The sequence below is a fragment of the Aureococcus anophagefferens genome, assembly GCF_000186865.1.
Source record: "Aureococcus anophagefferens unplaced genomic scaffold AURANscaffold_39, whole genome shotgun sequence".
Taxonomy (NCBI): domain Eukaryota; class Pelagophyceae; order Pelagomonadales; family Pelagomonadaceae; genus Aureococcus; species Aureococcus anophagefferens.
This window is the reverse complement of record NW_008705596.1, coordinates 144,708-159,097: the sequence shown is the minus strand read 5'-3', so window position 1 is coordinate 159,097 and position 14,390 is coordinate 144,708. Positions and strand designations below refer to the sequence as shown.

Sequence of the window (14,390 nt, the reverse complement as noted above, 5' to 3'; positions counted from 1 at the left end):
TCATGCGCCGAGGTGGCCGGCTCGGAATCGAGGCCATGGCGTCGCCGCGCGCGCGCGAATGCGAGCTTCCCATTGGTCGATTCGAACTGAGCTGATGTTGCACTCGACTCGGCGCCAGCGCTCGTCCTCCGAGAGGCAGCCCCTCGCGCTGAGCTGCTCGTGGAGCGCGACGCTTGGAGCCTAGGTGGCGGCGGTGGACACCTCGTGCCCATGGGTGACTCCGGAGGTGCTCTGCTCGCGGGAATTGGCTGTGTCGTCGAACGCTTGGGCGTCGGAGCGGCGATTCCCAGTGGTTACACAGCTTCGAGTGCCTCTGTAGCAGCCCCAGGGTGGCACCACGGGCAGCCGAGCGGCAAGTACCACGCTCTAGTATGTCGGCGAGCACAGCGCCACGCCATGGACCGCGCCGTGACCGGAGCCATTCGCGCGGCGGCCTCGAACGACTTGCATGGCGCACAGCGTCATCGAGTGTACCTGGTTGGCCAAGGGGCTGCTCACGTTAGTGTTGGGGCCTCCAGGCAGGTCGGACGGACCCATGGACCAGATCGGACGCAAGAACGCGACCACGAAGGTCGAGATGTGCATCACAGATCGATTCGAGCACACCGCGGCCACTGCGCGCGAGCGCGGTCGCCACCACTGCACGGACTTCCACCGAGTCTTGTCCCCCCGGCCCTTTTTCCACGCGCGACGGGTCGGGTAAGGAGCGGCCTCGCCGCGTTGCCGCCATTGGGCTACCCGTCGTCACGCGCTACGGCCGGCGCCGGGGTCGAGTGCCGGGCCTTTACCAAAAGTTCACTTTTGTATAAAAGCCAACTCTCGCTCGATCCCGCCACTGGGTCCTTCGCAACTGAAGCGCACAGTAGATTAAGTCGGACTAGTATGAGGACCTCCGGCCTGGAGGCCCCGAATAACGAACAATAATTCCCATGGTGCGCGCCATCCCGGCGCCATCCCTATGGTTGTTTCCCCCACTGGGCCCCGGGCGGGCCCCAAACTTGAACGCGTCGTATTTCCCGCAGGCTAACTCGGTGGTGATCACGATAAGCTAAGGAGCCCTCTAGTGCGCATTTGCTCCTCCGTCTGTTTGGAAGTCTGCTCCTCCGTCTGTTTGGATGTGTGAGCATCAATGCGAGGGAAATTCCTCTTCATCGACGCAGCATGATAGTTAACTCCCGAATGATGGGCTGCATGCTGAGTCCAATGAAAGTTGGTTTCATTGAAAACCCACACGCATGAGTGCGTCGCATGGATGCACGGGATCGCCAGGACGCTACAAGTACGCGGGTTCTGTCAGTTACGATGAGAGTCGACACTCTTTCAACGCAAGTCGCACCGATTGCTTCGCACTGAGTACCAGGCTACTGAAGACCGGCTTGAACAAAATGAAGCGCAATTGCACCTCACCGCGACAGGGCATCTCTTCGCTCGCGGGCCACAGCGCCCTGCAAGTTCCTCAGCACCGCCAGCTCCTCATGCCTGAATTCGCTAGAAGCCGTGGCTGCTACATTGGAATTCGAATAACGTCCGAGGGCCTGTGCTCCATGCCTCTGTCTTGTAGTCTGGCCGCTGGTCTGATGAGCGAGCGATTGTTTCTCTCTCCGAGCGTTTGAAGTACTAAGCACGCTTCGACAAGAGAGACGAGGCTATTTTTTTTCCTCCCATTTCAAGTCAATTCAAGTGTGCTCGAATCAAGTCGTCACTACGCTAACGCGGCTTGAGGCCGCTTCGAGGCGCCGTCGTTTTCCCACAGGCGAGAACTGGTTCCGGTTTATCCGATGCGCTTCGGGAGCATTTTGGCACTGATGGTGGCCGCTAGCGTCTACACGTCGGAGCGTTGCCTCGATGTCGGCTCGCTCGTGCGCGCGGCGAAGTAGTATCGTTGGGTCTTTATCATCCCCTCTTTGAGAGTTGAACAAATCTGGCGCCTCATCACGGTCTTTTCTAGCCCTATCGGCAATGGCGCGCTGGACCCGCTCCCACGCGTCGGGGGCCAGAAGTCGGACGTCTCTGAAGAGGTCGCAGAATGTCTCGTCGACGGTGGCGAGCGTAGCTTGGATATCAGAGGCGAAGACAAGGATCGCACTTTTGCCGCTCTCACCACGGTCGATGGCGACGAGGGAACCAAGCGGAGCGCACGCGTCGCGCAAATTATCATCCGTCCAGCCGGTTGCTCGAGCACCCCACCGGACCTTGACCGACTGGCGCAGACGCTCGAGCCGTATATCCCGGTCGATATCGGATCCTGTATCACGCGCCGCTCGGCGCTGCTTAGCCGCTGTGCGCACGGCCTTGGACAGCCCCTCAGCGCGTGAAGCGTTCGCTGCACGTGCCAATGCCTCTGCGCCATCGACACCGTCTCGGCACACGACGGCTGAAGACGCCAGACCCCCGCCCCCGCTTCCCACTGCATCACGCGCCGCCGCCTCACGCCGCTCGAGTTCATCGCGAAATTTTCTACGCGTTGATCCCATGGCAGCCATTCGCTGCTGGTGGGCGCGCTGCGCCCTCTCCACGCAAAAGACCGCGCTATCTAGCGCCTCGCGCATCGAAACGTTGCCGAGCATCTCATACGCCTCCTTTACTTTGAGGAACATCGACGCCGCCACCTCCTGTTCTCCGGCGGTCTTGCCGCGCTGCTTGTCCGGGTGGTATTGTAGACTCGCCTTCTTGTAAGCCTTCTTCACGGCCGCCTCCCCACAACCCACACCGAGTCCAAGCAACGCGTAGATTTTTCGCGCAAACTTCGCTTTCTCAGCAGAGTCGAGAGCCGCAAACTCCATGCCCGGCCTGCTACAAGATTTATACGCACGACACCGACATGCGACTTCGCCGGGTGCAAGTGGCCTGCAGAGCCAAGGTGGAAGCAAAACTTTTTGAGGCGCCAGCCGCGCGGTCGGGACTATCTGCGTTATGCTAGCCGCGCCGGGATATTAGTCGGGTCGAGTGGGGCCTAAAGGGAGGCTGGAGACCGGAAAAAAATTCCGCGCGCGTCTACCCCCTGCTGGGCGTATCTTGTGCCGGTACAGTGTGCCGGCAGATCTAGCGGAGCGAAGTGTGCCGGCACAACCAGAAATAGCGTTGTGTCGGTGTGCCGGCACGTTTGGTCGGGCCCCAAGTCGACGGGGCCGGGGCCTGGGCGTGTGCCGGCACAGCCAAAAGCGCCGGCACAATGATTGACCTAGGAATATCAGACGATGACGCAGATCAACTCGATTATAACGCACTGGATGATGAGGAATCTGTCAAAGTTACTGCGTTCGAAGAACCTGCAGAACATGCTCCCAGTAGTGATTCAGACTCAAGCGCACCGTGATGAACGTTCATCTGGGGCTCCGGAACCGCAGCCGATCATGCTAGGTCATCGATTGGCACAAGTTATGTCCGAAAATGTCTGTTTTTGGAGATTTCCGGCGTGCGCGAGCCAGAGTCGGAATCGAGGCTGATTTCACTTTCTAACCGAAAGTGAACTAACGAGGCCTAGGAGATTCTTTTCCCCGGCCCGGCGAGGGCTAGGAGATTCTTTTGGGGCGAACCAGGCCTAGGAGGCTGTTTTTGGCAAATTTTACTTCAATTTTACTTCAACTTTACGGTAAGTTACCTTCTAGGAGATTCTTTTCGGGGCTGCTGGGCCGTCCGAAAGTGAACTTAGGAGCTCGATTCCGACCCTGGCGCGAGGCTGAGCGCCACGTACGCGTGTCCACCCGATGGCGGCGGCGCCACGCCGGGGTCGGACGTAACGGCTTACCTAACATGTTACTTACGACTTACATTCGGCCAAAACGACTTACCTGACGGGTTACTTTCGGACTCCACGACTTACCCGGCGGCCTACAGGTCTCGGCCCGAGGCCGCGCTACCGGCGATGCGACCCCTCACCCTCACTACACCGCACATATTATGGCCTTTTAGACGATGGCGCGCGCGCCCAACCCCATGGTCTTCAGACCTGAAACTTGGCAGTCTTAATCTCACCCCCCTTCTCCCAAATCGTGCCAACGCACACCCTCCCTCGAGCCAAAATGCAGTCGCGGGGATCGTCCATAGCCTGATTAATCCAGATTGCTGGGTTTTACGTAGTGCTTGTTAAGGACGTGCTAGCCCAGGGAGTCCGCTCGGGCCCCAGGCGGTCGCGCAGGGCGCCGAAGCGAGTATATACGGCCGTATACGACGCGTTTGTACTGGTTTAGTACGGCTAGGGTGTACTGGCGAGGCACCAACGGCAGGAAAACGGGCGCGCAGAGCACCGTTTCGACGGCCGAGCGTCTTCTGGAGTCGAGACAAGATGTCTCGACGCAACGACAGCGCCAGTCCGCGTTCGTGGGCGCGTCGTCGCTGTAGGCCGTGTTGGAGTCGTTTTCGAGGCGCTGGCAGGAGGCGCCCAAGCTGTAGCTGCCAAGCCCCGCGTTCACATGACGCGCGGGCCAGCGAAGCCCCGGTGATCGGTCGTGAGAGGGCATCGGAACCGCTCTGGACGTCCAGGGGCGTCGCGGCGCCGCACACTGGCTCGAAAAGACCGCCGCCAATCGATGAGAATCGAGGAATCGAGGCCGTAAGGTGGTCCGACGGTGGCGAATGCCTGCTTTCGCGAGACACGGCCTTCGTAGCAACACTCTCCGCAACTCCTCCAGCGAAAGCAGGCATTCGAGGTCCGGAACACGTCCAACACGCGCCAGCCGTCTCAAGAGAACGCTCCGACGAGGCCGTTGCGTTTTCGACGACGCCCGGACCGTTTCGCGCGCGGCGTCTTCGCAGTGGCCTGGCCACGGACGGTCCCGAGGCACATGCGAGAGCGCGCGGCCCCACTCCCCGGCACATTACTAGTAGATTTAATCGAATTTAGCAGCGTCCGGCGCCCGTCTGGGACTGGTCCGGCCGCGTCCGGGGCCCGTCCGGGGCACGTCCGGGCCGCGTCCGGACCGCCGCGTCCGCCGGACGCCGGGCGCCAGGTTCCGAACCGGCCCCTTGTGCCGTGTCGTAGGCGCTCAAACGAGTCGATTCGGGGCAGCCTCGCGGGCGCCGAAAAATGCTGAATGTGTGTCTGGCGCCTAGTCTGCGCCCGGCCCGGGGTCCGGACGCGAGCCCTGAAGCAGCCAGAGCATCGCGGCGCGCGACGTCGCGACGCTGTGCCGCTGCAAAGCCGGAGAAGACTATCAGCGCTTCGGAGAAGACTATCGTTCTCCGACGGCGAGCTGCCGCGTGCGCTATCTCAGCGCCATCACGGAGTTATGACATGTCCAAAGCACCAAAATTATCCGCGCCGCGAGACGATGATGTCGCGCAATCCCGCAGCCGGAGGCGTCTGTGGCCGGGAGAGCGGGTAGCGACGTCGGATGGTTCAATGATAGACGGATACTAAGGTTGATCTTGTATCTTGTAGTCTTAATATCTGCTATTTGAGCCGGTCGCGCATTAGTTGTATACAGCCCTTTTGCCACTCAACGTCTTGAGCCATCGATCGGCTCAAATAGTAGTGATGATTCCCTAATATCAGCAGGAGACATCACGACTTAAGGGGACGAAGGCGCCGAGACCTCAGCCGAGACCCTCGGACCCTCGGGAGGATCGCCTGTCTCGGATGATAAGAGGGCTGCAAGCGGCAAATGAGCCGTGCCGACGAGTGGCGCCACGAAGAAAAGTGGCGCTTGCTTCGATATCTGCATTCGCTCCGACAGCATGCAGCGCACCGATGTGTATGCGTCGAAAACATACTCTGGAAGATCAGCCCAGGTCATTTTAAAGAGCATCATGAAACCATTGGAGCTGATTTGTTCGTATTGATGCACTTTGTCACATCGCAGATTTTTTTCTCTTCAACTTATGCATTGTAGGTAAGTGCGCTTGCGAATGGGTTTGGGTTTGAACGACGTGTACCAGTTCATCATCAGTTGATGCAACTTTACCACTGCTTTGATGGCGCTGAGGAGAACCGCGTTGATTGGAGAGAAGTCGTGTGCTCTCTCTATGCATTTGATAGCACCGGACACGTGCATAGCCACCCGATCAAGCTACTGACCTCATTTTTTCGGCTTTATTCATTGCCGACAACAAATGCCAATATTGTTCCCCGTGTCGATGTGATACGTATGATCTCGCTCGCAGCCACAACTCATGCAGAGTTTACTGCCGTGAGCCAAATTGGACACCATCTTCCAGATATGGTCAAACTCACGGCTTTTCGCGAGGCGCTAATCGGCACGCCTCAAGTTACGGAAGCCTTTCGATCACAATTATGGAAGCGACTTCCAGATTTGTCAAAGCTAACTTACTTGCAACTGCAGGAAGATGCAACTGCCCGTTGGTTTGAAGGCTACATTCATCAACAAAATATGAAAAAAGCAGTAAAACTTCGAAAACAGAGTCTGCTATGTCGCAGCTTTCGTGGTTGGTGCCAGTTAAGCAAAAAAATGCGCATCGTTAAGATCCAACGCAGAATAGTGCTCCTTCGCAAGTGTCGAGCCTTAATTTCGTGGTGGAACTTGTACGCCGTTGAACGACGTGCTTCGTTTGAGCGAAGACAAGTTGCTGCTGTTCTCGGCCACCGAGCATTGGTGCGCCGTGTAGTCATCTTACGTTGGCACCGATGGAGTTGTAACGAGCGTCGTGTTCGTCACATATCCGGGGCGTTTCGTCGACGTGCAGTCGACGTCTCCCATGGGAGCTTCCTTGTTCGGCGTGCCATGGCGTGTGTATACAGGCGAGACGCAATACAACGGTGGAGCGATTGGATCAAAGCCGCTTCTCAAGCAGATGGGGCAACGAAGTTAATGCGCAAGTTGCTAGCTAAGCGCTTCTTTGCGGGATGGCACTCTCATGTTCACTTTGTCAAATTGGCGCGAACCGCAGAAGAAGATTCGATCCGCAATCAAATCTACTTAACAGCAATGATCCAGGGGGCGGGCCAGGAGCTGGCGGCAACAATCATGGCCGACGAGCAAAACCAGCGAAGTAAGCGAGAAGATGGCAAACAGCGAGCACTCTCAGACAAGTTGCACACTCTGGCATGGAAGACTCGTAGGCGCCAGGCAGAACACGCCGCTGATGACCGTGTCAAACTAGCTGTGCAGCAAGACGCACGGGCAAAACGCATCGCCGAGAATAAAGAAGACCGCGCGGCAAGCTTTCATGCCGCTTGGGCGGCAATAGAGAGGCAGTACATTGAGGAGCAGCGTCTTGCCACTCGACGATGGCTAGATTCTGGTGCATCTAAGAACCATGTTTCCAAGGAGTTCAAACGAATCAAACGAGAGTTTTATCGCCCTCCAACGCCCAGGAGCATGGAGCGTGAGAGAAATCTCAAGGCACTTTCTTCCATTGTGCTTATAAAGATGGAGGCAATTTTATTCCAAAAGGGGATAGTCATGGAGCATTTCATTCGGCAATATGACGAAGATTCCAGCGGGTTTCTATCGCACAATGAATTTAGGTCACTTGTCAAAGATTTGCCTATCGACCTGTCTGCAGAGCAAATTCGCCTAGTGATACATACTCTAGACAGTGACCATGATGGGTATGTCGGTCTAAAGGAGCTAGAAAAGGCGCTTGATATAGTTCATGCACATAATGGTGTATCGGCATCACCCTGGAGAATGTACGTCGATCCTGCGCAAGATGTGATTTGCTATCATAATCTTGCCACGGACGAATTGATTTTCGAGCATCGCATGAGTGATCGCAAGTTGATGGAAGTCACCAAGTCGAACTTCCTCGCTGAAACAGAGTTAGAAGCCATCAACCATGTTCGTAGACAGCGGGCTCTTGTTAGGAATGCATACCACCAGGGCAAGCAGCGTCTGCCACAGAATCCTTGGATAAATCATATTTAGATGAAGTGTGCTGATTTCCAGGCATGGACTCGTGTCAGGGAGAATTACGCAAGTGTGGTCTTGGCTAGGATGTATAGAGGGTTTAAATCTAGGAGAGAATTGGGCCGACTAATGTGGAAAATTCAAGCTCGTAGACAAAAGAAAGACACCGATCGATGTGAAAAACAAGCAACACGCTTACAGTGCTGGTGGCGAAGCATCCTCGCTTGTCAGCTTTATGACATTAAGCTACGGCATGATGTCGAGATCGTCCCCGACCTATTTGAGCGTCGACTGTGTCTACAGCGCCACCGGGGATCGATAGTCCGCGTTGAGCAATATATTGCTGTAGGTGTTATCTAAACCACAATACTGGCGAATGCACCTGGACACCACCGCGACGTGGGGCTGCATCCTTGCACCCCCCCCAGGATTATGTCCTTGCTGTTGAACAGAATCAAATGTATTTTGTAAAATGGAGTACATCGCAGGAAAGAGCACATCTTCGTACCTGGGCAAAACCACCTGGTTACCAGCGGTGTACTTCCTGCTTACGAAACCTTGCTTTACTAGAATGCACAACAACTCCCGGCGTATTCTGCTTTCGATGCTTCCGCGATATCTTTGATGCGCGAGAATTTATGCACGGCGCCAAAAGGCAAAGGCGCGTTGCGCCAGTAATGTGCTCGGTGTGTACAAAAGGAAAAATTGCCGCGTGGCGTAGTACTACGCACCTGGGTGATCTGGATTTGCATGGAGTTGCGGCTTGCATAGGCTGCTTCAAAAGAGTGGGGCCACATTGTTCATGGGCTAGAATTTAGCATGCGCGCGCCTTCCAATAGCAAAAAGCGAGCGACCTAGAAATATAAGTCTAGCAGAAATATAAGCCCGGCGATATCAAGCACCAGCGGCAGTTCGGAGCTACACAGGCGCTTTAGAGCCCCTAGTAGGGGAGCCCCTAGTAGCTTGCTCTAGTTACTAGTAAGGGAATGTGAGATGCACTGGGCGATCTGGCCGGTCGATTCTAGCGCGACCCTAGCCTCGAAGGGACCATACGGCGAATAGTTATATTCTAAAACCAGAGTTGTCGCCCGGCCCGACCGCCTCGCTCCGGGCTGCCCGTGGTGGCAGGACTTGCCCCTCGCGCGCGCGCCGCGGCCCTCGTGCATCACTGGTGCCCGCGCAGCTCACGGCGTGTGTGTGTGTGGGGCCTGACGGCGGACTCGGACGCGAATCACGCCGCGTTCTGCTGAGTTCGCTCTGGTACTCGCCGCGCATGGCCAAAGCCGGGCGCGGCGGCGGTGGGGCGCGTTTGATCCCCTCGGCCCCTTTCTGATGTCTGTCGACCTCTCGCAGCATCATCCCCCGTCGATCCCCTTCAGTAGGGCTTGGTTGGTCCGCCGCCGCCGCCGCCGCCGCCGCCGTCGCCGTTGTCGTCACGCGCGCGTGGAAATTCGAAGAGGAAACACGCGCCTAAGGCACCCACTTCAGGGTGGCGCCCCTGTCCGCTCCCAACCTCCGAGGATTATGCCAACGCCAAGTTTTTGGTCGATTTCTACCACAGAATAACGCACAGGTCCTGGCAACAAATTGAGAGCGACATCGAGGCAGGTACCACGCTAGGCTTCGACCTTGGCTTGCGATAGGGTTCGTCCAGTAGCCCCGGCCCCCGTATACTACGGCAGCTGAGGTGACGTGAGGATAAGAGAGACGCCGGTGTACCGCCACTGCGTAACCTCGGTAGTTCACCCTCACACGGCAGGGCAGCCCCACTAGGCTGCCTCCCCGTGTCGGAGTTTACTATCTCGTTATGCCACATGAAGAGAACGAATCTATCCGAGTTTACTATCTCGTTAAAAATCAAGGCCTTAAAATCATTGAAAACGCTGAACGGTTGTGCGAGACTATGGGGAGCAGTCCAAAATCATCATCAACGGCCCTTGAGCTCGCGCGCGCCCGCATACACGATCGCGCTCGGTATAGAAGGGTCACGCGTGAAAACACGAAGGATTCTTCTAGTCGCAACACAGATCTCAAAGGTCGGCGAAAAGCGGGGGGCGAGTTTCTCCAGAATTCGGATCTTTGCGACGGGAGCTCGGATGACGATTTGGGTACACTGGACGCATCTCGACTATTTGACTTGGACGGAAATGATACCCTGGTCCAAGTATCTCAGTCAAGTCGGGTCTTTCTTCTATCGTCCATGTTCGCTGAGAACTTTCTTTTAGCCAGCACTGAACATGCCAGTTGCAGCGAGTGTACACGTATTTCTCCCAGCGAGGCGACCCTGAGAAGACTTGTTCATTCATGGCACTCATGCACTTATTTAGCGATGAGTTGCCAACACGGAATGCTTCAACATTGTAGCCTGGGGTACAAGGGGCTACGCGAGCCTGCTCTCAAGTCTCGGTTTGCCAGACATGAAGAGTCGCTGTTTGCATCCACGGCATCTATGCTGCTATACTCAGCACAGGTTGGAATATACACTCCTGTACCCCCACCACTAGCCTCCCTGTTGCTGGAACTCGGCCAGGCCAGGGCGAGTGAACGCATCTTGTACGAAAAAGTCTCTCAATCTATATCAATCCGGGGGAATGCGGTCACAAGCGCGGAGACTGCATTGCAACTAGAGAGTCTATACTCCCGCGAGGGATTATTGCGAGCAGGCTTGGATCCGCTCGAGCACTATCATCAACGACCACCACTGTATCATTCGGCTGAATATGACACGCTGAGAAAACGATGTTCTTACCTCAGGACATATGTGCAGCCTGGTTGCGATGAATCTGTTTCTGGAGGCGTCGTGCAAGGGGCAGATCTTCAGATTTCACTCGCAAGTGTGGCCCTTTTTGACCACCCCTTGTTTGGTCCCGAGGATAGACTGTATTCGCAGCTACGCTTGCTTTATGGCGAGTATCATCGCCATCTCAAAGTACAGGCAAGCAATTATCTGAAGCTGAGATTGCAGACACTGCTGGACGCCCTGGCAAAGAGAGCATGTACAAAGGAAGCTTGCTTGTCAAACAGTGAAATGGCAGATGCTTTCAAGCTTAGCACTGAGTGCTTTCGTACTCTCGAATTACTTGCATCAGAAGAACAGACGCTGAGCGAACTCGCAGAGGCTCTATATACCACCTGGAATCAACTCAAAGGCCTTCGCCAGCACCAGAGGTTCATCTCAACTCCCGCAAAACTCGTTGCCATTAATGTTCATCACTCAAATCAGTCTAGCTCGAGAAGACCACGGCCATGTCCGATTAAAAAAATGCTGAGTGACTTCGAGGCAATGTTACCTCGACTTGCATTGCTCGCCTCAGCTCANAAAGATAGTCCTCCCGCAAGTGGCAAATTGCGCCGAGAATCCTTGATGGTCCTTTTCAGAAGGTGTCGCAAATCCCTCGTTCTGACCTCTGATTTTGTGCTGAAGCTGTATACCACTGCTGAGCTTACTTCTAGTGACGATCGTACACTGCCAGTACAAGAAGTGATGCGTCGCCGTCGAGTGCACCAGTACCAGATCTACGCTATTTTGAAGGTCAACGACCGCAAAGTTGCTGCCATGTCGCCTAGGCCCATAGCGTGGCCTGCCTTTATGATTCAATTCGACCAGAAGTTGAAACTCAGAGTCGCTAGGCGACCTGCAAAGGTTGAAATTCATCTGTGGCAACGTCGGCTTGCGATTGATCTCTGTTTCGTAAGATTGCTCGTGCCGGTGCCGGGCATGTCACCGCATCACGACACAGCCAACAATTATTCACTTGCGCCGTTAGCTGACTGGTTCCAGTTTACTTCTCCCGAGGTCGAGTGGGACGTCAAATTTGTAGTCGGAGAAGATGTCGACGTGTATGTTATGGAGGGAGCGACCACGAAACTTCTGGGCTGCATCTGCAAGGCGTGCTCGGGTGGCAGCTGGCGACACAGAGCTCAGGGGGGTACCGGCACTTGGACTCGTGGGGTAATAGCCGCCGTTCGATGGCGTTGCTATGATATCAGACTACATCATAAGTTGCTTCATGCAATCCCAGCATCATCCATAAGAAGACATGGGGCTGTGTTTGAAGCTCGACAGCGACAGCTTGCCGGTGCTGCGTTAATCTCTGTTCATTGGACGACCAATCTGCAGAATTGGGTCGACAGTCCACACACCTCCGCTGGTCGTTTTGCTGGAATCTGTAATATACCCCCGAGACCAAGCGAGCCAAGTCATCAGTCGACAACTTCATGGCTTCAGTCTAAACGAGCCGGGACTTCAGACCCATATTTCAACTCTGTTACCGCGAGTGATAGTAATTTGAACACAAAGACTATCAATCATCCATCAAAAATGATTGGATACTCAGACTTGTTTGATCCGAATGACCCACGATGCGCTTCCCTAGTGCATCGACTCACAAAGCAACGTACCATGAGCTTGGGGTTGTCGGAAGTATTTCGTGTTGACGAAACACGCGCGCGCATCATTTTCCGTGCGGCTAGGGGTCAGGTTCAAAGCGAATGCAGGGCACCCCTTGAAGGTTGTGGCACCCATGTATCAGGTAGCGGTTCGCTTGGTGTCACCTTGGAGAGCTATAATCGCATTGCTTCTCCATCTCGACATCGGCTTTTGCGTCTTCGGATGTACCAGCCGACATTCTTTGATCAGCCTCTCCCTGCAACGGACGCGGCCACGTCCACAAACACCTATTTACGAGGATTGATTCTGCAGGACGACATGTGGCGTAAATATATTAGAAAGAAGCCCATCGATGCTGATGAGGCGAACGGACGCCATGTGCATTCTTGTGAGGACTACAATGGGGCGCTTGCATTCATACGACGAGTTCAGGAATGTATTACAGAACGCGGACGCTCTTTGAATGATATTCGTTCCCCCCTGTCAGCGATAGTGAGCGAGGGAACTCCTCTACCGCAGCTGCGTGCACGTGGGCTAGTTGATGTTGCCCTGGAATTCACAGCACGAAGGCGGCGTGCATTGAGGCCTCCCCGACAGCGACGCACAAGTGCCGCGTCGCCGGGGAACGACTGCTCTATTCTTGTGCAAGTTGTTTCTGCTCACCATGTCCTAGAAAGACCGCAGGTTGATATCAAATCAAAAACAGGAACAATAGATTCGATGGATACGACGAGTCGAGATGCCAAAGCGAGACTGGCCAGTGAAACAGGATTCTTTGTCTCTGCTACCTTTCAGGAGCATCGCCGTCGCACCATGCTCGCGATGGGATACACACCTCGTTGGAAAGAAACACTAGATCTGCCATTTCTCCCAACATCAGGTGATTTCTCACCAACCAATTTGATGCAGGTGGGCGACTGTTTGAGGTTGATTCTCTTCTCTGAAACTGCTCTAAGTGGCCTGCCAGGATACGATCTCAGACAAAGCGACAATCACCAAAACGAAAGCCCGGTGAGGCGTGCGTTTGTGGGCGATGTTGAAATTCCATTCACAACCCTGTATTGCAACGGTGGGATTGAAGGATTTTTAGAAGGGACATTTGAGCTCCGAACGCCTGTCCTGCATCTCAGCACTCGCAACCGTATTAACGCTCCGCGAATTGTGAACGATGGGCCTGGGGTGCAAGACAGAGAGTTCGACATGTACATTCATCTTGCAATTTTCCTGCGCCCTCCTTTGGCGGCGCCGGTCAAACTTCCTACAATTGTATCATCTCTGGAGGAAGAAAGCCTGATACGCTACGGAACAAACTGGATCCAACAGCTTCGGATTTTTCTGGAGAACATAAATGAGATCGTCAAGCGACCAGTCGATGGCCGAATCCCGAAACGCGTTGTAACAGTATTCGGAAATAACATGAAGGGGGACGCTGTTCTTATTTGTCGATATCTGTTACCTCAAAACCCCCCCCCGGGCATAGACTCGTTACTCAGAGCTGCACGATTTGTGAGCCTTATCCCTTTCCTAGATGATTGGCAAACGTTTGGATGCGCAAATCTCGATGTTTGGTGCACGTCTCAGGAATTTCTTGACATAGGGGCGGGAGATTGGGAAGAGCATGGCATCCTTCTACACAATTTTATTTGGTGGCTACAAATTCATGCTAATGTGCTTGGATCAACAAACGAAAACATCTATTTGGTGATAGGCTCCGGAATTCCGGAAGGTAACACTGTATATGTAATGCAACAAAGTAACGCCAGGTCGACGCGCGTTGCAGACGGAGTCACATTATGGAACGCATGCACTGGTGAAACGTATTCAGCCACAGATAGTCTGTGTCCTTTGGTCGACATCGGTTGTATCTTGAATGTTAGAAACGTATTCGCAAATTTGCAGGGAGTAATGCATCCTCATTTACTTACATATGAATTTGATGACAACAATTGCTGGCGTCCTTTTTTTTCGGATCCCTCCCGGCGCACGGTCGACTGCTGTGCTGGCTGGGTTTGCGTTTGTAATCCTGGTCCTACACAAATCTCTCGGCCCAAGACGCTAACATCAGTCCAGGAAATATCGCTTCAGTATGACGGCCCAGATGTTATCCACGCCGAAAAAATTCAAACAGAACTCGGAGACGAGATCAAGGTAAGTACTTACCATGTAGATCAACGCGCATGTAAGACTATCTT

General features: G+C 54.6%; 3 protein-coding genes across 3 annotated transcripts in view; 2 read left to right on the top strand and 1 right to left on the bottom strand.

Annotated features, from left to right (window-relative positions):
- AURANDRAFT_67439 (hypothetical protein) lies at positions 1-4,644 on the bottom strand (the record flags this gene model as incomplete). The annotated part of the gene is made up of 10 exons (XM_009042877.1): positions 1-180; positions 542-751; positions 789-956; positions 1,526-1,646; positions 1,918-2,847; positions 3,071-3,181; positions 3,228-3,269; positions 3,453-3,541; positions 3,880-3,949; positions 4,160-4,644. The coding sequence occupies 10 exons, from the start codon at positions 4,642-4,644 to the stop codon at positions 1-3; spliced, it is 2,406 nt and encodes an 801-aa protein (XP_009041125.1).
- A 773-nt stretch (positions 4,645-5,417) lies between these two features.
- Positions 5,418-8,619, top strand: AURANDRAFT_72597 (hypothetical protein; the record flags this gene model as incomplete). The annotated part of the gene is made up of 5 exons (XM_009042913.1): positions 5,418-5,774; positions 5,832-7,739; positions 7,848-8,129; positions 8,237-8,487; positions 8,580-8,619. The coding sequence occupies 5 exons, from the start codon at positions 5,604-5,606 to the stop codon at positions 8,617-8,619; spliced, it is 2,652 nt and encodes an 883-aa protein (XP_009041161.1).
- Positions 8,620-9,596: 977 nt separating this feature from the next.
- The window catches only part of AURANDRAFT_72596 (hypothetical protein), a gene marked incomplete at both ends in the record, with an annotated part of 6,486 nt that continues 1,692 nt past the window's right edge, over positions 9,597-14,390 (top strand). Inside the window, 4 exons of the mRNA XM_009042914.1 lie at positions 9,597-10,511; positions 10,563-10,737; positions 10,774-14,070; positions 14,098-14,346. Coding sequence (XP_009041162.1) covers positions 9,616-10,511; positions 10,563-10,737; positions 10,774-14,070; positions 14,098-14,346 — 4,617 coding nt within the window. The remainder of the gene's footprint in view (positions 10,512-10,562; positions 10,738-10,773; positions 14,071-14,097; positions 14,347-14,390) is intronic.